Raw genomic sequence first — 22,246 nt, 5'->3', positions numbered from 1 at the left:
CAATCATAAAGCCAATCACACTAAGTACTGAATACGTCATATCTTTTGATTAATCGTTCACTACATTAATAACTATGAATATAAACTGTCAGAATGAGTAGTCTAAAAAGCGGTGGTTATCTGGTAATTAGTTCCAAATCACTGAGCCAAGTTCCGTCCAAAACTTCAATTAGACCTAAACGATGACAGACATAACACAGCAATTCGCTCGTAATCAACTAATTAAGTCGGTTAACAGATACGCAAAAACAAATTCATGACATAAACAATACATAAATAACTGCTGGATAATAAAGAAAACGTATGTATTGACAAAAATAATAACACCCATTCATTAAACGAAGTTCAATTCTCGAATAGGGATTTCAATACAATGTACAAATCACAATATCAATATACATATAGTACACTTACGCACATACATATGTTAATATGCACAGTAATACGGTAATTATTGTGCTACACGAGAAAAAAAAAGTGTGCCATAATATACATAGGGTAGCCATACATACATTCACATAAGGTAAGTTATGTAGGCATGCATAGTAGAAACTGTGATGTGTGATGGTTAATTGTTCTCAACAAACACAAAGACTTGTAACTGTAATGTTGTGTAATACAGAACGTGATTTTCCTTATAATTTGATTGGAAATATACATGATAGACTGATGTGATGTATTCAACAAAAAGCTCAATAAAGGACAAATACAGAAAAGAAATGCAACAGACGAGTAATGCTATTATCTGCTTGTTCGAGGACGAATACTTTATACGAATGCTATTTTGAGAAAAGGAGAGCACGTATTTGTAATAATAAATCTTACCTACAAATGAGTTTGACTATTTATAAATATGAATGAGTAAAACATTGATAAATATATACATATATATATATATATATTAGGTCATGTAAATATAATCTGAGCTACTGCTGAAATTATACTAATGTATTATTACATTTGACTTATTGCGAGTACATCGGAATAATTTTCTTGACATTGGTGGGACATTTGTTCGGTTGTTCATTCATACATGGTGTTCGGATCGGTTCATTATCTTTAATTGAAGCTGTGCCACAAATCAAATCAAAGGCGATATTGTTTACTGAATGTAATCATTTTTAGAATACAGTCTGTTAAACGCAGATAACACAAAGAAGGAATTGACAAGACTGACGCAAAATGTTAATAGCGGTTTCAGTTCCAGTGGAAATGGATACATAGAAATCAAACAAGCTGGAAAGCACTTTAGGAGATTTGACTGGTTTTTAACAGCATCTACTGAGATATTTTACCAGTCAAAGGTTTAATTTAAAATCACCAGATATTATAATAATACCACTTAATAATATAATAATATCGCTGGATGATTGGGATAGTATGTTTTCACCGGGTAGAACAATTCGGATTCGTATTGCCCGCCATGGAGATTTCTCAGTAAACAACAAACAGTTCAATACAGGAATATGACAACATTTGTCAAAAACGTTCCTATTTGCCTCCTAATATAACAGCAGATAAGAATCATGTCTCAAAAAGCTGGCACCAGCTTGAACTGTAGCATCATATGTTCATGTTCGTTTTCTGTTGAGTCATTGACAGTACTACTTGCATAACTCATCTTGACGATCGCTTTGAGCAATAAAGGTGACGATGTCAAACGAAACAGGTGTTTTCCAGGAGTGATTTTCTTGAATTTTTAGAAAAAAAAGATCTCCGCAATTGATAGATACAAACCACCTCAAAAGTGACATCATGGATTTATATAAACGTCTATGATTAGTTTAATGTTCGAAAACAAAGAGTCAACATTACGTAATTGGGTAGTGCAAATGTAGGGAGCGGAGTTTGTATCTTCTAGAAACATGCAAATACTCCTTTTGTCAACACATTTGACGCAGTGATGCACATACAATTTTCTAGTTGAAAAAGAACAAAAGTGATTATCCCCCAAAGTGCTAGCTAAATAGCTACGCTAAAGTTAGCAATTTAGCTCTATTTTTTTAAATTGTGACTGACACGATAAGAGTTGAACAGTAAACAACACTGAAATGCGTCAGCCATTTCGAATCAGATCTTGCAACAAATTAATGTTAATAAATGTAACATGACGTACACTGACGTTTGATTAAAACTATTCACGACATGTCGGAGAACATTGTACTAGAGTAGAATTCGTTAATGCATATTGTCTGTCATTCGGCATTTTGAATTCGGTTACATTTTATTAAAAAAGTTAAGTTAAAAAAGACCCAAATAGATCATCGTTGATTGCGCTTTTTGGTTAAATATGTCCGAAATGGCCGAAAATCATAAAATAGGGAGTAAAAAAAAAATCGATTCAACCGTAAAAATGTGGTTCAAACAGCGGCACATACCCGTGCATCAAGGTAGCAGAAAATCTGAATTTTGATGACAATAAATTGTTCGGATGACAATACAAATGAATAAATTTTGCACCGTTATTCTGTATACTCTATAACGGATACTGAGGGCGCTCTAACGATTCTGCTGCTGTTGATTTATAAATGTTATACATCTATGAACTGTAAGGTTGAGCCAAAATTAACGTTCCTGTGCGTCCAGGTGATTGTGTTATGTGCGATGTCACCGCTATAAATAAACTGTAATATTAAAACTAAATACTTGTTTCGTACTGAATGTTATGTGGAAGAAGTTTATGCGTTACCGAAACGCGAAATACTACAAATCACTTGTCGATGTATCATGAATTTACTGGTATATAAAATCTGAGGTTAGGGATGGGAATTACAAGAGAGCAAATGACAGGTAGAACGAAATAAACATGTTCCATTAAAGTATTCTCGCAATAAATCCAATTTCACGTGCTCTTTTGTGGGTAATAGCTAAAACACACCGAGACCAAAATTAGAATCTGTTCGTTTATGTCTATGCACAATGTATTGATTAATGTGTTCACGATGCGAACGGACAAGTAGGCCTACACAAAATACAGCGAACACATTTATGACAAACCGGTGTTATCTCGTATACTGCTTATATAAGATGGTCTTGTGTTGTAATCTCATCTGTCAGTGTTGTCAAAAAAAAGTAGTTATACACTGTGTAATTATGTCTGGTCACATAATTCATACTTGAACCTTACACTGCAAACGAGAGTCTAGACAGAGTGTTTCTAAGCAAATACAAGACCCACTACTGTGATTTTTTTTAAAGAAAAGACAAAAAACAGCAGGAAAAAGGCCGAAAACTGATGATATTCTCGCCACAGAACTTGACAGCATTTCCACGTTTTTTTCTGCATACAGATAATGAACCGGTTCACAATGAAGAAATATGCGAACAAATAAGATAAATGTTTGGTGCAGTCACTGTCACTAAACAAAAGCGAATCATATTACTAAAGATGGTGAAAAAATGATGGATGTACTTGACACACCGTCTGACACTGGCGTTGACTATAAAACATATAAAATCATATATATAAAATGAAGTTGACGCTATCAGTTCAACTTCACCCTGAAAATTCTCATCACTGGACACACTACACTGTAAATCTATGTGTTTTAAAATATGACAAATTTTTTTCCCACTTTAAAATAACTTTTAAGTGATTTATATTTAAACACATTAAGTGTGTTTCTTAAAATCGCAAATGAGTTATTTTACAACACTACTGTTTTAAAATAAAACATTTTTACTATTTTGTGATAAAACATTTAAAGTGTTTATAAGCTTGTCCACACTTTAAAAACACTTAAAGTGTTTATAATCTGCATAATTGCGAGAAGTGTATATTATGAAAACACTTTTGGTGGAACATTTCAGGGATGTTTTTGCCCATAACACATTAGAACACGTTTTGAAAAGTGTTTCCACCAGAAACATATATATATATATAATATATATATATATATATATATATATATATATATATATATATATATATATATATATATATATATATATATATATATATATATATATATATATATATATATATATATATATAAAGTGCTTAATATCACAACACTTTTTTTAAAAGTGTTTTCACTGGTCACACATTTCTAAAGTGTTTCCAACAGGAACATGTATAAAACGTATTTATTATCACAATACCTTTTAAAGTGCTTTTATTAGACACACATTTTGTAAAGTGTTTTCAATCACGACACGTAAAAAATATCTCAACCAGTGATTTCACTGGTCACACAAAGAGTTTCTACCAGAAATATGTATTGAAAAAATGTTTATCATCGCAACACTTTGAACAGTAAAACACAATATTGACAAGTGCTCGTAACAGAGACACAACATGAATTTACACTGATAACATGGTAAAAAATCATTAACATTATCATTTTTGAAAACAAAATATATCAAATGATGCGTTTCATGATGAGGCACTATTATACAGTAATCATAACAAACGATAAACAAATCACATAATCAAGTAAGAATGTATTCATAAGTATAAACATTAATAAGGTAAGTTCGAGTGTAACATTTAAGAAAAACAAACATGTATATTTCTTGTAAAAGATATCAATCGCGTGAGTAAGTGTGTTTACCAGTACTGAAATTCAAACCTTTCGTAGATATAATACCCAATATTTGCGAAAATTGACATTTCAAAACAGATGAGTGTCACACGCAACGTAATATTACCGTAATTGGTATAGTACAGGTGTGATGGTTCATATACCAAAATGGCAACAGTAACAAAAAGACTTCCCTGGCGGCGATGATAAAATACGAACACGGAGCCAACAGATGAGGTTTCAACTGGTACTGGTATTGTTATACTCTGCAAACATCAAGTACAATAACGCGGTAAAACTCCACTACTCCAATAACTAGATACTTAAACTCCAATACAATTCAACGAGATCTCCGATCTGATCTCAGTGCTGAACAACTCCCCTATATATACCCACACTGTCTATAAATAGACCATTACATCAGCATACATAATGAGTCTGGAATTTACTACAAATTTCTAGAATGTTTCTTTACCTTCTATTGCCTTCTACAGTGTCCTATTACCTATTCAACCAACTTCTAAAAATTCCTCCCAGACACAGTACGGTTCTAGAACATTCTCAGTCACACGGAAGTGGTAAACAAGTCGTATGCGACAATGAGTAATTAACTGAAACGAACAACAACATCTTTGAACCCTTTCAGTAGTAACCCATATAACAGGACAAAATTAATTCCCAATATTAGCAGTTTCATCTTGTTCGCTCCGATCGCTTCTCTTAAAATCTGAAAAGTATAACATTATCAAAATGCAGCGAGTAATGTTAAAATAATTATCATTATTGTTTCAAACAATGCGATATAAGATGAAAATATTATTGTTGTTATAAACTAACGCGCATGTAATGAGAAAACGGGAATAAGACCACAAACAAATTGAACTGGAATTTCCTGTTAAATTCTGCAACATTTCTATGATTTTATTTGGTAACTCAGATCTTGATCTGGGGGGGGGGGTGTTGGCATGGACGTAATGGGGTATGGAATTCCCTGGTCCTGTAAATTCATGAACTTGATTCAATCTGTTATCCCGCATATGAAGAATTGAATGGAGGCCGCTGCAAATATCAATGTAGTACACAACTGCCGACGCTGGCTTCATCAATTACAATTTCCACACGATTTGTAACGGAGTAACAATATTATCGTACTTTCAGATTCGTTTAGAATAGCTTCCGGTTCCCTTCTTTCCTCATAAATTCAAAAAAAGACTTCATTCGGTTCAAGTTGTTATTGCTTCTTCAACGAATATGCCACCTGTCCACACACTCCCGTTAGTATAATTTAATCATGAATGAGCGTGCGCACGACACAAGTTACCAGTTACTTGAACACGCAACGCCGTCGTTTAGGAAAGGTATCTCAAAATATTTGCAAAGAGGTAGCACACTTATTTATTGTCCAATATTTATTTTCATGTTGTATTTATTGTATTAATTAAATTTCCGAATAACAATTCATTGGTCATGGATTATTAGAGGCTTAAAGGAGCTCGTTTAAATTAGGCGACAATTTGCACAGGTGCGTGGTAATCACCATAATGAATTCAACACCGAGTCTCCGCCAATAGAAAAAGAGCTGTTAAGAAATTGAATTTAATGATTAGATGACAGGTAATTGCCTGTCTAGCGCACCGTCGTCCAGCTTACTAACTCGAACATTGATAACAACACCGTGCATGTTTAATTCCATCGGTTATTAAACTTGTGGCAGGTACATGGTATGCACACTCGCAAAACACTAAAATCGGCGAATTTATCGCTACATGCACAGTATGACTTGCTGCCAAATATGACGTGTGTGAGCATTTGTTATCAATAAATATGCTGCATACAGTCGATAATAAGTAGTGTGTCTATTAGAGATGCATATCGTAGACGGCATACAAAAGTGTCCTATATATAATCTGGTGTTTTAGATTGAAACATTGCATGCTTGTTTGTTTTCTGAAGTGCCTCAAAATAAAACAGTTTCAAAGAAAAGTGCTTTAGTTACTCTTATGATATTTTGTACATGTCATATATATAAACATAAACACTTATAAAACATGCATAGTCGAGTGTTTTACCTTGAAACATTACATGTGTGTTTGTTTTAGAAAGTGCTTCATGATAAAACAATCTGTAAGAAAAGTGTTTTAGTTACATTGATGAAATTGTGTACATGTCATATACATAGAAACTTATAAAACATGCATAGTCGAGTGTTTTACCTTGAAACATTACATGTCTGTTTGTTTTAGAAAGTGCTTCAAAATAAAACAATTTGTAAGAAAAGTGTTTTAGTTACACTGATGAAATTGTGTACATGTCATATACGTAAACACTTATAAAACATGCATAGTCGGGTGTTTTACCTTGAAACATTACATGTGTGTCTGTTTTAGAAAATTCTCCATGATAAAACAATTTAACAATTTGGAAGAAAAGTGTTTTAGTGTGCTACTCCCATGAACACAAATGTGTATTATACATTAACATTTTGAAAACATTTATAGTTTGGTGTTTTGGGTTGAAACATCGTTGGTGATTTTGCTTTTTGAAGTGGTTCAAATTGAGCATTTTTCGAGAACAATAACATGTGAGAATGCTCAGATGTGATTGGAACTACAACTACCGTTCACCAAATAATAAATAATTAATAAAATTAATAAAATCCGTTAGGCCACGAGGTACTTAATTCACCACGTTTCTCTATTCCTAGTTGTACTTGGTAAGACCATATAGGTTGGCGCGTGACATGAAATTATTTTCTAGAGGTAATGTCATGACCCATCGCATCATTACGTTACTTTCGGTGATTTTCTAGTTGGCATATATACCTACTGTTTACTCACGCGCGAAAAGCTTCGGCAATTTGAGCAATTTAAACTTGCTATAGTGAGTTATACCCGGGTATTTATAGCCAGGTGTAACCTAAAGCTCACTGTAAGTCGACCAAAATTAATTAGAACGTTTTATCAATACACATTGTTAAACGCAACGCCAGTTCTACTAGTATAACATACATGTTGGATGTAAGTTTAGCAAGCGTCAGTCAGCTTATCTCATTATTTCTGAAGCTGGACATTTTAGATACGGATCGAAATTGTATTACAATGTATTATACTTCTTTCACAGTAACGCCAGGTTTACAGGTGATGTAATTTTAAGGTATTGTATCAGATATTTGCATCTTACCATATTAGAAAATGCGAATTCTAAATATGAAAGGACACTTTATTTACAGTGTAATTCATATCTTGCGAAGTTTGACCGGACCCCACAAAAAGAAGTTCGCTAAATCTGTTCTAAACTTGTTAGATTTTGGCATTCCCATGATGTGTCATTGAGAGGAAAAGATGTACAATAAAAAGGTTAATACGAGGATACCGAAAAATACGCAATCAGACATCGATGGACGCGGTACTGTCGTCGTGCATACTTTGCGGCATCCTCATAATAACCTCATATTATAACGATATATATATTCCTAACACAAAATACAAATCCGGGTAATTCTTTTTGAGAACTAATTTACGGCGGAGACCTTGATTTTTGCAACTACACAACTACATATCCATTTTTCATTTATGTGGTTGCAGTTTATCGAGGGAAAGCATAACTTAAGTACAGTAAGGGGTAAAATAATATGCGTATTGAAACAGTCCCAAAATTTCAAAACGAATAAACCGTTTCATTTAATATGTCACATATATATTATGTTTGCACGTATATATTATATATTTTGTTAAGAGAGACATAAATTACTGTTGTATTCACAATGGTAAACATCGGAAGCCAATTGCCGGGTGGTGGCTTATCTCGGACGAACTGGAGCATATTGTTTATGTGAAACCTGTACACGTGTGGAGCACCTCTGATGATTCTGATGTTCAGCCGTGGAACGGACAGAAACCCTGTGTTATCAGGTAATCTCCCCGACTCCTCTATTAGTAGTGACCAAGAGATGGATGACCACCCTTGACTTAACTAGAACGGCGCTATCAGTGTCACTTTTGTGTTTGAGAAACGCGTGTAGGCATCGATGTTGTCCCAGCTGATGAGCATTACGTCCCATGTCAAGGAGTGCCTCTTCACAAACACCAGTCTTTTGGTGTTTAGTGGTGTAGCAGGCAGATTGATGTACACAATCATTTGGTCCGAGCCCACGATAGTGCGTTGGCCAATGTGTTGCAGATGAGATTGATGTGATTGCACTTTAAGATGAATAGAGAATTTCTGCTGCCAAACTGTTAAATAGTCGTATCATTGTGTCCCCTCCTTGTTGAGGTAAGGTGTTTTTCAACCTCACCAATGTAGAGCAGAACAGTTAAGAGAGCCGACTGAACTGCATTTTACTCTTTTCTGGCTGATGTGGCGGTTAACTCAGTGGGCCTGTTGGACGTCACAATATACACTATTGGTGGGAATTGTATGAAAGGCATTCTGACCAGCAATTGATCAGTGATGGTCCATCAAACTACACGACCAGAGCGTAATTACACGTGATATGAGTGGAACAATAATCGCGAGATACTTGGTAAAATGTATATAGAAGAACACGAGTATACGTATAGGAGAAAAGGTATGCTTATTATATGCAGACCCGTAGCCAGCACTTTTGAATAGGGGGTTCGAAAACAACAATAAATGATATATTTGATGTGAAACGTGTGAATTTTATAATATTCAAAAAGTGTGTTTGAGCTCTGTTACATACATTTTTATATTCTCGGTTTTAAATTCAATTGGTTTACTTTGTGTTACGTTGGTAAGTTATTCCATATAACATTTTTGAACTATTTTACCATTTTAGAGAAGGGGTCCTAGGCCATTCCCCACCCACACCCTTGATCCAAAATGTTGTACACAAAAAAGACAAGACTGTACGTATCTTAGCAATATTGTCTAAGATTTTAAGGTAGTATCAGGGGGAAATTCTTCTTCTCTTGGTTCTCCACACGTGTCGGGGGGGGGGGGGGGGTAATCTCGTGTCGTCTCTCTATTGCGTCCCTTTGAGGTACGGGATCGGGAAAGTCACTTAAACTTTACAGTCAAATAGACACACACAACGAAATACGTTTCAGCTCTCGTGTTTAGTCGGTCAGCCGAGCACTCTACAAGACACAGCGCCCTGGTGAAAAATCCCAAAGACTATCGCAAGGCTGACCCAAGACTCTCTCCAGACTGCGTCAAGACTGGCCCCAAGACTCTCCAGGACTGCGTCTCTCCTGGTGTACTCGCCAAGACCAACTAAAACAACTTTATTCACTTTCAAAACCTTAACCAATTACAAAGCAGTAAAAAGACTCTAGGGCGTAACCTTCAATCATACAGCCAATCACACTAAGTACTGAACACGTCATATCTTTTGATTAGTCGTTCACTACATTAATAACTGCGAATACTAACTGTCAGAAATAGTAGTTCGAATAGCGACGGTTATCTCGTAATTAGTTCCAAATCACTGAGTCGCGTTCCGTCCAGAACCTCAAATGGACCGAAACGATGACAGACATAACACAGCAATTCGCTCGTAATCAGCTAATTAAGTCGATTAACAGATACGCAAAAACAATTCATCACAGTAGAATGCTACTAATGAGTTTTTTTGCTCTTCTCAGATGTTAACGCACATATAAAGTGATACAATTTCATGTCGAAATCTGTCTACAATTATTCATTTTAGTATTGGTCAATTATGTAATTTTATTTCTATACAGGGCTTCACCACAACGTACAAAATGTAATGGGTAGAACAGTGCATATCACGTTTTAAAAAAAATACAACATCCATATGAACATATAGTACTAAGTTAAGCTGGATTCATATTTATCTCGTCGCTTGAAAACTTTTAAAGATACAAAGCTACTTGATATATGGTGTGGCAGTTTGTGTAGCGACAAAGTAAGCCCAGACTGTCAGTATAGCATAATTGCATAAAAGTATTGACAAAAGATCAGCCCTTAGATCAATATAAAATGAACATGTACATGCTAAATTCAAACGTATCGCTGCAAAAACTAAAAATGTATTGATCTAACTGTATTTTTGTGTGTCTGCCTAATTCAACATTATGTTCATGGCCAAAACAGCGAAAACTCGTCAGTATCATGATATATTTTAGTCTATAATTGCTTGCCAATAAATCTCCCCGGTTATAATACCATACACAGTCTGGATGATTGTGAAATTGAGGCATGCCATTCTTGCTGACAACAATTTGTTAGTTAGTAAATATCCCTAAGAAATTTGCAGTATCTGCAATTTGTTTTCCAAACCAGGCAATGCCGAAACCATATTTCAACAGGAGATTTTTATGTGGGTTTCCCAAGTAAGTCTGCCGGACTTGTCTAATCGTTTAAGCATGATACAACATGTTTTGGGGTTCCAGCTATTTGTTATTTAATTCACCAATATAAGAGACAACGCTTGAAATAACCACAGCATAATGGCAGCCTTCCACATTCGTCCAACATCGCTACATTGTTTGTACAACTATTAATGCTAAGTAGATATCTGCAAAATGTTGTCTGTACCCTCTCGATTTTACGAATTTTGGTACCCCCATATCGCTAACATAAGAAAAAGCTGGCACAATGATTGCATCAAACAAATTAAATGCACTAACCAATGGCATACTACAAAGTTTCTTGCAGTACGTAAATTTGTTGGGTTACTGTAAATCTGTGTTTAGAGGGCGGTAACATAATATGCATATAGTAGCAGTTTAGTAGCGGTCTCAATAAACTTCAATGACTACATCTCCTTTTTATGAACCCACTAAAAATATAGAACATTTTCTAAGACATCAAAAAAACGTGTAAAAAATATGTTTGAAAAATATGATTTATCGCATAGTTTCAGTGCTGAAGCAACACTGTGGGATAAATTTTTGGTTGGAAGAAGCTCTTCGACCTATACAACTCGTGATGATAAATCTTCGTCATTTTTTAATGTTTTCAATCCTCAGCTGTACACTATGTCCAATAACACAGGCTACACGTACTAATACAATAAGTTGACTACATTTGGCTGATACACTTAGAACAAAGCAGTATAAATGCCATCATTAACTTGGAAAATACAAACTAATGAACCAAACTAGGAAAGTACAGTGTCGTGTTGCCGTCTCAATCCCGTTCGAACCCCACACTTTACTAACTGAGCGAACACTAGCACAAGACAAACGGACCTATTCAGGACCACCAAATCCTTCAGAGAGTGACTACCATTACATTAGTGTTTCAATGTTGCTTTAATATTTAACATCAGCTGCTTGAACGCGATCTTCATTACACCATCGCGGAATCACCGAATAAAAGCTTGCCCATTTATAACAACCTGTTTTGATTGGCTGCTGTTGAACTGAGACGGCGTAACTTCACGATTGACATTTAAAGCTCGTTTCCATCTAAATGCTCATTACTATGCAATTTCGACAGTCTGATAGTTACCTCACTGAGTCGAGTGATTTAAACAATGATATTTATTTGAAAAAATACTGTTTGTTTCATTATGTTCTAATCTACGATCACATATCTATTCACTTCCAAAACCCCTCTACCCCCCCCCCAAAACTACGGGTCTGATATGGGGAATCGTGCATCGTATATTGAACAGTAGGTTTCGTGTTATTTGACGGACTCGTCGTGTAATGAAAAGTACGTGACATGTATCGAAACGTATGCGTCTTATAAAGACAGGTACGCTTCCTATATAGTCAAGTATGTATCGTATATTGTCATGTATGTATTGTGTATTCACAAGTATTGAAAAGTAAACTCCGTACATCGAAATGTATGCATTGTATTAGTGTGAAAACCGTGTTGTGTTCGGGGAACATTGTCTCGCTTGCTAATAACACTTACACGAGAGATTTCAGGTTCAACCCAAAGGCCCCGGAACACGCATTAATTCATTACGAATAGTCCAGCTTTATTCATTTATTCAGTTGAGGTCACGCTTCGCTGCTAACTTCTATCCTCCTTTTGTTTCAAAATTTTACAAACTCTACAAGGCATGGCAGAGTAAACATGCGATCAGCCAATCGCTGCAGTCATTGGCACGATCACGTGATTACCAGGAACATGTCTCACGGTTTAAGAACTGCGTAGTTGCCACTGCTAAATGCAATTAGTACACAATCAGTACACAATTTATTGAATTCCTGTAATAAATATTTATAATGTCTACCCTAAACACACGTTGTTGATTCTAAACAATACTGCAACGGCGTGTGAACCAAATATGCCCACGTGATATCATTACGATAACAATATATTGAAAAGTATACAACATATATTATAAAGTATGTACCGTATATCGAAATGTATGCATTGTATATTCATTAGTATTCAATGTATAATGAAAAGTATTAAATTAAGAAAACATAATATGTTGGTGATGTGTTTGGTTACCATGAATATGAGACAATGTTTTTTTCAATATGGCACACATTATGAAAAATGTAAAAACTTTAAAAATGGCTGATTAACAGAACATTTTAAAAAGCTTTAGATTTTTGTCGATCGTACGACTCGGCATGAATAACACCACGAGTCAGTCATGTATTACTTGTTATGATAATATAAAAGTCAAATTTCACTTTCCACAGAATTCAAAGTATTGTAACATTCAAGGACATCATGTTATTAGTATAATATTAAGTTCATTCAGATTTGATAATTATGTATATACCAGCCAACACTTTAATTATGACCATATATGCCTGTGTTAAATCCTACTTGGCGTGCTGTGATCTATATGAGCCCATGTGCGACGTTGTGTTCATTTCTGCATTTAATATAGCGTCACGTGCGCCGTCCCATTTTCCAGGGCCTTGCAAACGATACATGTACGGTAGCTGTGGCCCATACTGGAACGCCATGGCCAGCTTTGGATCAGAGAGCAGTAGTTTCCAGAATGAAGGTTTCACACCAATATCTTCAGCAATTTCGTCTTCGTATTTAAATGGGTTTATCTACAAATAAAAAAAAAATATTGAAAGTGAAAATAACAAAAAATTAGATTCACAACATACAAACGACAACATAATCACAACAATTCACGTTCAATAAGCATCACATGTATACATTAAACTATCGATTCTTAAACACGTGGCCATTTTTGAAGAGAATTGTAGCACATCTCTAGGAATATCAGGAGTATTATATATTGTATGGATGGTGATGTATCAAGTACTGTCTGAAATATTGTATACCTCGCCTTTACAACATTTTCAGTCACAGGTATTTATTCTGTAGTCATGTCGTTGCAATAACATGTATGACATTTAGGCTCGGTGATGCATCACGTACTGTCTGTATTATTATAAACCCACCTCATCAGAATTGTTATGAATCGATGTTCAGATACAATACTTACGAAACAGTAGCGTCTGCCATATTTGGGCTTTGTTTCAATGTCGGCGAGCATTTCTTCTTTCTTCGGCAACTTCAGGTTTTTAGTAAACACCCTTGTGGCCCACCTGGCTTGGAGTTCCATGCATGGCCACACGGCACTAAATGGAGCTATCATGCCAATTATAGCAAGTTTCTCTGGGTTTTCCACACGAACCGGAAACACGTATTTATACAGCTGCATATTATCGCCGTCTAATAACGGTATTGGAAAATAACATATATTATTTATAATTATAATATATAAATATAGTTAAATCATGTGATTCCTATTTCAAGTTAAATAAAAGCAAATCGTAGCAAATGCTTCAAAGTCAATAACTACTAGCTATGTAATATGGCTGTCAAAGCCATAGTTACATTATAACATTACATAACATTATAACATTACAATGAGGGTTCCCATTGTTTGGAAAGCCGCATATGCTAAATATCTGCTGCTGTTCGATTTAATCGCATCATTGGTATAGTTAACATTGTGTTTATTATTTCCTTTGTTGTAAATTAAAGCAATCAATGCCTCTGCGTTCAGGATATTTCATGATATATACTCACCAAAAACCCAGTCGTGCTTGAGAACTGGCAAAGATATTTCATAACCAGTAGCAAAGATTACAACATCTATGTTTTCAATGGTGCTACCATCTTTGAGTGTTACACTAGTCTTTCCAAACTTTTCAATTCCAACCACAGGTACAAGCTTGCCTTGCATTATGAGAACATGGATGTCATCGCTGATCATCAGTGATTTGGTGGCTAATATCGAGTCGCAATTCTTGGAATAAAACATTAAATTGAGGTCCGTCATATGTCATGAACTTGAGGCGAAATGAATGTTGCAGTAAATATCAGATTTTTGATTTTCAGAATCATTCACCTCGTTCAGAGCATTTTACTGTTGCTTTTCACAAAGTAGCCCCATTAAAACTTAATTCCATGACGAAACATAATAAGTTTAAATCAATCTAAATATTATTTTAAATAATGATAATTTAAATAAGTTCACAATTGCAAGTAACATCGTTCAGGATTCGATCCTACAACCTTCAATACACAGAACTGATATACAAACCATCAGTCATTCGATTGAATTGGCAATGGGCAATCTGAGATACAAGGGAAGACGAGCTTTGAAACACCCACAATGATTATGTGTGAACTATTTCAAATGTACACGCTGCTATATCATTACATAATGATTCAATAAAATTGATTGAGCAATATCATTCATACATCGATTCAAATTCAACTAACTGAATATAGGTTTCATATTTTAATGTAGAAGAAATTGAAACAAACTTTCAAATATGTACACCAAATCATGTACAAGTAATCTTGCTTGCTCACATTTCGAGTTCTAATCTTATCAAGGTATGTAGACATACCGATCGAAATCGACGGAAGTGTTTTACTGTGAAATGAGAGCATGCGCATTCATCATTGCACATATCTGAGATGGCTTTCATACTATGATGAATGAAAACACCACTGTAAAACGCCTCATTTTGTGCGTGTATGATGACTAAATATACTACAGCATAATGGACCGCATATTTATTGTCGTGTGAGTGAAACCATCATCTGGTGCTTGGTGACTGAACACTAAAAACAAAAAATGGTTTGCATCATGCCGTTACGATGACCGAATATGCCACAAGAAAAAGACTCGCGTCGTTCTTCCGTTGTTCACAAGACTATACATATTTTAGTTTTTTGAAATACAATGACCATAATGTGAAAACCTATTCACCCAAGTGTCTGTGAATCATATTTTCTTTGAAAATAAAATAATTAGTCTTAGCCGTAATTCTCACCTGCAATCCTAAACGTTTGTAGTCTCGAATATTTTGTCTCGCAAGTTTGTCTAATGTAGACTCCATGGTTTTTGTGGAACCAGTCATGACGGACCTTGAAAACGTTCGCATATCGTATGGATAACTATCCGGTCCGGTGCGTGGAATAACCCAGGTGCCTTTGCGCATGCTCAGGTATACCTATATATAATAGTATATATTACTAATATGTTGATTTACTGGTCATTATTGTTAATACTTGTCCATATGACGTAGCAGTAGCAAAGACTTTTAAAACAAGGACACACAATTGTTATTGATCATTATATAGGATAAACGTGGTAGGGTGGAAAATATTCCCAGGGAAAGAATAATCTTCACTAAAATTATGTGTTTTAAAGAAAGTGGAAGACGAATATCATTTTTATTGCCATAACAAATTTATTCTCCTTACTATTACAAATACCCACCATTTATAAAACGTATTTTACTTTTATATTCACTCAACCTGTTTGTTTTACTGTATTTATAGAAATTATTTATTCTAATTAAGAGACAATATTATTTCCAACATTCACTAGGATGGCTTGACCATTCTGATCATATTTTAGTGAATTTTGTGTTGTATATGAGGCCAACGGTCTACAATACTGTAGTAAAATATGAATAATTATAAAATGTAAATTGTAGTATAGTTTCTATTCCATTGTAAGATTATGTATATACATAAAAAAATATATAGTAACCTATAGTACATGATTACCTCAGTAGATCCAGTCCTGGCAAGTTCGCATGATATTTCTCCAGCGGTGAAACCTGCACCTGTCGAGAAAGAATCAGATATACATACTCAAGGCTAAGCTGCGAGGTAACCTTTTACTACTTCTACTTTATATGTGGAAACATTACGACATGATTTTCGTACGAGTATCGTCCGACAGTATCCTGTATTCATGTAATCTACGTACCTACAACAACAATTCGTTTGTTAGTTAATCCTGTTGTGTTTCGGTATTGATTTGCATGTATCTGTATTCCCGTAAATTCATCCAAGCCAGGGTACGATGGGTAATGTATTTTGTTGTATATTCCAGTACACACCATCAAATGGTCAAATATTTCTTTAACCCTGCCATCACTATTCATTGAGACAACATTCCATCCATCATCGCCCGACTTTTCTATTGAAAGCACATCTTGGTTATATCTGATGTATTTCTTCAACCCGAAGTGTTCTGCATAGCTGTGCAAATATTGATGTACCTTTTTATGTGGTATGAACGGCGGCCATTCCTTTGGAAATGGAAAGTCGGAGAAGCATAACATTTCTTTGCTGATATTGGTAACCACAGAATCATAGGTGGCCGCCACCTGTCCTTTTCGTAGTTCATCACCGTAGTACCAAATACCACCTATAAAAGTACAAGTATAATGGACTTGGATATAAAATAAACACGTGATCACGGTCTGTTATTTTAACCTCTCCGATGGACACACTGTCCAAGCATGAATGTGGTAATTATATGTATACATTTGAAAACACGTACAGGTGTCACGGTTAGGTTGAAAAAAAAATCACTACATTGTAGCAGGATATAGAATATAACACAAATTAAACGAATTGGCTAAAAACATGTACATTTTATGCATATTATATGTTCACTAGTATAATTACATTTACGTGACCAGGGACAGCCACCGTTGGTGGCACTGTATAGCTTTGAACTTTCAGAAATTTGCTGTTTAAAAATGAAAGGCAAATGAACTTGTTGAATCGAGTAAGCAGTTTACTATAGCGGAGAGCATGCACAGTCTTCTAATCACCACATTAGATAGGCAGCAAGCCGAGGCTAAAATATTCGGTTGCAGTGTTTTATGATCAATGCTTTTTTTATTAATAATAATAATAATAATTGTAGGACTGACATCGAGTTACTTCTTGAATCATACGTCTTTATACGCCGTATATACATCTGCGGGCGCGACCTACGGTCGTGCTAATGATGAAGTGAACGCCATGACAAAACATAGCTACATCGTCGAAAAAGAAAAAAGAATAGTTTCATGAGCTCCCACAATGATAGTACCCAACACACCGTGACAAATTGCTTGCTGATGCCCCGAGCTTCTACCACGCCATATTATCTGTGATTGATATTGACCAATGACCACATTTTTGAATTATGTATATGGAGGTCAAATGAGTCGTATGAGCGTGGCTGTCTATTCACAAAATTGGGTTAAACAGTATATCCGTACACTTCAACTATGGGAGTAACCAACCCGGGCCTGCTGTATGCAGAAACAACTTTGACGGCTCACAATGTAGCCCATTGAGATTAACTATTGGGTGCTCTGAGCATGTTGGTACCAAGAACTATTTGTTAAATGATTCTGTTATTTTATTGTGGGATTAGTGCCTGGCGTATTGTTTCTTTTTCTGTAAATTGTTGTTGTTGCAAAAACTTTCATCAGAATGCAAATAAACATAGATTGACACTGGTAACACTGAAATTTATGTTCAATTGGTGCTCTGACTGTAATGTTATCTCAATACTTACTAAGACGTTGTAGTCTTCACTGTCAGAAATATACTGTTCCCTTTTCGGTGTTATGTATTTTATACCAATTGCTTTATGCTATTGAACGTTTTACATATTATACATATAATTTCTATGATTACTACCGCTTTTTATTTTATTTACCACATTCACTTTATTATCACATGTACACCAGCTGAATGTGTCACAACTGTTCACTTTTGTGAAAGTGGTTTCTCAAATGTGTTATACTAATACCGTCTTCAAACATGTGCCACATCGCGGGCTTGACTATCTTTGTAACAATCGTTATCAGTGGTTTCAATTGCTACTGTGTTCACACGTGTATAAACACTAGACAGAGCCAAAATTTATTTTGACCGACATGTTTCTTTAAAATACTTGCAATGAATGGAACTGAAGATTGGCCATGTATACGCATGTGTCTTCACCGTAGTCAAGAAGTAACCTGATGACCTGTCTCAAAAATTCGTGTTCCTCTGACCTACCACTTACAGTCAGGCATTAGCAAGAATGCCAATAACGTTGCCCACGCGCCAATGACAATGTAGCAAACTACAAGCGTGCCAGTTAAGGTACTAACAAAGAAACATTTGGAAAATCAAAACCAAAACACCTGCTTATAAAACTGAATTCTCAGCAGGCCAGCGATCACTTTCATATGTCAATACAAAATACGAAGATCATCACAAAACTTACAGCGAAAACAACTGGGTCGAGCTTGTAAGCTAAAGGTAAACCCTAGTATTGGTTCCAGCATGTTAATTATTTATAACGTTATTTCTTTTTGTCGCTGTAACGTTTTACCAGTCTTTCCCGCCTATTATCACTTTTAATTACATTCGTTATATAATTGTAAATTGTTATGAAATCGTAGTCATAATGACGATTAGGTTTCGGCGGAATGTTTGTATCGCCATTTGCTAAAAAGGTGGTCAAACGTGTGTTTATCTATTCAGCAAAATTAAAGCTATGCGCATTAAATACATTTAAAATATTCATATTCAGACAACAGACATCAATGTTTCAAGTTCACGGATTATTACTTTAGCCATGTAGATAACTCAAATACACATTTGAGTTAATGTTAACCAGCATTGATATGTCTTCCTTTCATGGATCTATCTTTTATTCTGATCTTTCGACGTGTTTGAATTCTTTGGATAAATGCCATAATGTTAACACCGACAATGTTTCTGACGTTCTTTCGGAAGTCCACTAGAAATTAACGGTTTGCCCTCAAACATTTTTTTTCATGCTGGAGTCACAAAAGGGGATGATTTGAGTGGTTAAAGGGCTGGATTTGTCTTCAGTTTTATTCAGGAAAATCGGAGTGCAGTCAGAAAAACTATTTAATCTCAATTTACAAAATGCTCGAAATTCAATGAAAATGAATCTACGAATTTAATCCCAGCAACAAACTGCTACATTGATACTGTATAAATTATTCATTGTGGTTTGCTGTGTTCCCACCTCAAAAGTCACGTGCCTGTATTTGTAAACAAGTATTTCACATGCCATTTACATTATTGCCACACCAGAGCTGTCAATTCATCGCAGGAATCAGCGTGGAAACTACGGATTTACAGGAGATTTTTAAACACCACACGCATTACTGGTCTAATATTCAATTTGAGTACTGCCGTTTGACTAAATGGTTACGTGTTTTTGATCAGTTTGGTTTGGTCAGTTGGTGGTGCACTGTACAATCGAGGTGAAGAGGCGCTCAATATTTTCATATAATCTGTTCTCATTTTCGTGTTGTGGAACAATTGGATATGACCGAACATTAAGATAACAACTGGGGGTGGTAGACATATTTACATGTTGCCATTTACTTTTAATAAAGAAACTTGTAACAACATGTTCCCTTGTAGGCAGTTATTTACCCGCAGTGTCGTTCACATAAGTTTTATACATTGTATTGTGTGTTGTATAGTGTGTGGACAAGAGTGTCTGGCATATCTGCAGAGTTATTTTGTTCAACGTTCACGTTTTTCTTTAGTTGGGTAATTTGCATTGTCGTTTTGGTGATTGAAGCATGTTACCAAGCTTAATGGTGACATTCAATGGCGTATTATGCACGGTGCATATACCACAGCGGGGTTCCTCTTTAATGCTGGACTATCGACTAGCAGGGCGTGCCCGTTATGTGGAGAAATGGATTCCTTGCAGTATATCTTTTTTGACTGCCCCGGTATATCTGACCTTCTGATCCGCTTCAAAAATATAATTGTTAAGCTAACCCATACTCATAATGACATCCCTCCATGGTGGTTTGTTATGCTTCCTCCACCTAAATCACGTGCATTTACATCGAGTGAGGCACAGTGTCTATTTAACTTTACGGCGGCGGGTGCAAAACGTGCAATCCAATCTTGGGTTGGGTGGCGTCCTTTGAGAAGATACATGGGTGTTTTTGTACCTGGCGTCAAGTTTGCTTCGTGGGGTGGCCAGAGCTAAGCTCCACCGCACATCAAGTTAAAGTACTGTAGTACCATTGCTTCAAGTGAGCATCGAAGGGATGGCTAAAAAGCCACGCAGATTTCAACAGTTAACCAACGCAATAAATTTCCTTGCCTATATTTTATAATAAAGTTCTGTCCTAACAACCGTGTACAGTAGTATTTTTAGTTAATGTTGTGTGTTTTATTTCGGCTGTGGGATTGGTAGGGGGGTTCGTAACCTCTTGTGGTGAGAACCGGTGTGACCGGCCTACCTGCAGGATCCCATGGTTTAACGTGATAGTTTTTTTCTTCCTCTATTAATTGTCAACTGTACTTGTCTCTAACTGCGACACAAAAATCACTACTACTACGACATGAAATGGAATTATTTGGGATATTTCTGTATTCCGTATGTCATCGTTCTCTATGGGCGCAAAATAAGCTGTACGCAATGATAATGATATTACCACTGCTGCTAAGGTAATCCCAGTAGCCTACATAAGTCGTAAACCCCGGTGTCTTTTAATGGTGTGAGTTTTTTTAATGGTGTGAGTTCAACCATGAATACTTTCAATGTAGGTCGTTGACTTAAAAGCGAGGTGAATTCCCCGCATATTCATATACATATTTCTGCATTGTAAATTCTTTCCTCGTTGAACAAACATAATTTCCACTAATGACATAACAAGAACAACACAAGAACAGAGTTCCGAGTTGTATTTACAATCGACGTAATTATACAAGTTAAAAAGTACTTACCTAAATCATCGTGCCTCTCCAAACAAACTGGCACCAGACCTTCCTCCAGACAACTTTTAATGGACAATAACCCTGCTACTCCAGCTCCAATGATAGCCACACGTTGAGACATGATCAGAATCAAACCTATTGTCTATGTATGAAATTGAAAGATGTACAAAAATCTACACGAATAGTTAAATGTACGTCTTTCTGCAGTCACACCTTATTTATTCTTTCTGCAGACTTGTTTCACTAGCACTCAGACATATCAATGCGCAATGACACATTAACACCCACGGAGTGGCTAAATTGGCATGATTCTATGAACCAATTTCCTGTGAACTAAACAGTTTTAGGGGTATTATTAATGCCAATGCAATTGTGGTCAATATGAATGTCAACATAGCTAAGTCTACCTGGCTGAATTGTAAAAATCCTATTTTTCTATCGGCGGATTAACACGTCCACGAGGAGTGACTACGCGTTTGGGGCAAGTACACGATTGATTGTACGTGTACTAATTACGTTGTAGCCTTCTTTATGTACATGTGACACTCAACGGAAGCATGAAGATTAGTAAAAGTTTGCGGAAAATCTTACAACTATGCAGTACTCGATAGTTGACGGCAAAATAACCTTGCACAGCTCAATCACAAATTTAAATCTAATATAAGGTGTTATGAAAAAAATTATAAAACTTATGTAATTTAATATTTGCATTTGTAAGTTAAAATTTGCATTTATAAGCGACGATTTGCATGTATAAGATAATATTT

The 22,246-nt window shown here is 35.5% G+C and overlaps 1 protein-coding gene across 1 annotated transcript; it reads right to left on the bottom strand.

Moving 5' to 3' along the window:
• Nucleotides 1-11,980: 11,980 nt before the first annotated feature.
• On the bottom strand, nucleotides 11,981-21,664 carry LOC100372791 (flavin-containing monooxygenase 5-like). Its single transcript, XM_085497295.1, has 7 exons — nucleotides 21,489-21,664; nucleotides 16,690-17,133; nucleotides 16,485-16,543; nucleotides 15,743-15,922; nucleotides 14,484-14,703; nucleotides 13,894-14,123; nucleotides 11,981-13,489 (listed from the first exon to the last, which is right to left on the bottom strand). The coding sequence occupies exons 1-7, from the start codon at nucleotides 21,598-21,600 to the stop codon at nucleotides 13,250-13,252; spliced, it is 1,485 nt and encodes a 494-aa protein (XP_085353421.1). The 5' UTR covers nucleotides 21,601-21,664; the 3' UTR covers nucleotides 11,981-13,249.
• Nucleotides 21,665-22,246: the final 582 nt, after the last annotated feature.

Source organism: Saccoglossus kowalevskii, chromosome 3 (genome assembly GCF_978046115.1).
Source record: "Saccoglossus kowalevskii chromosome 3, keSacKowa6.1, whole genome shotgun sequence".
NCBI lineage: Eukaryota > Metazoa > Hemichordata > Enteropneusta > Harrimaniidae > Saccoglossus > Saccoglossus kowalevskii.
The sequence above is the reverse complement of the archived record's forward strand: the minus strand, read 5'-3'. Positions and strand labels throughout refer to the sequence as shown.

Bases quoted from the DNA above. Each gene is read 5' to 3' on its own strand.
- LOC100372791 (XM_085497295.1), bottom strand. From the start codon at position 21,600: ATGTCTCAACGTGTGGCTATCATTGGAGCTGGAGTAGCAGGGTTATTG. The intron at 17,134-21,488 runs GTAAGTACTTTT...GTACTTTTATAG, and splicing joins GGAGAGGCACGATGATTTAG to GTGGTATTTGGTACTACGGT. The intron at 16,544-16,689 runs GTACGTAGATTA...CTTTCTCGACAG, and splicing joins CAAACGAATTGTTGTTGTAG to GTGCAGGTTTCACCGCTGGA.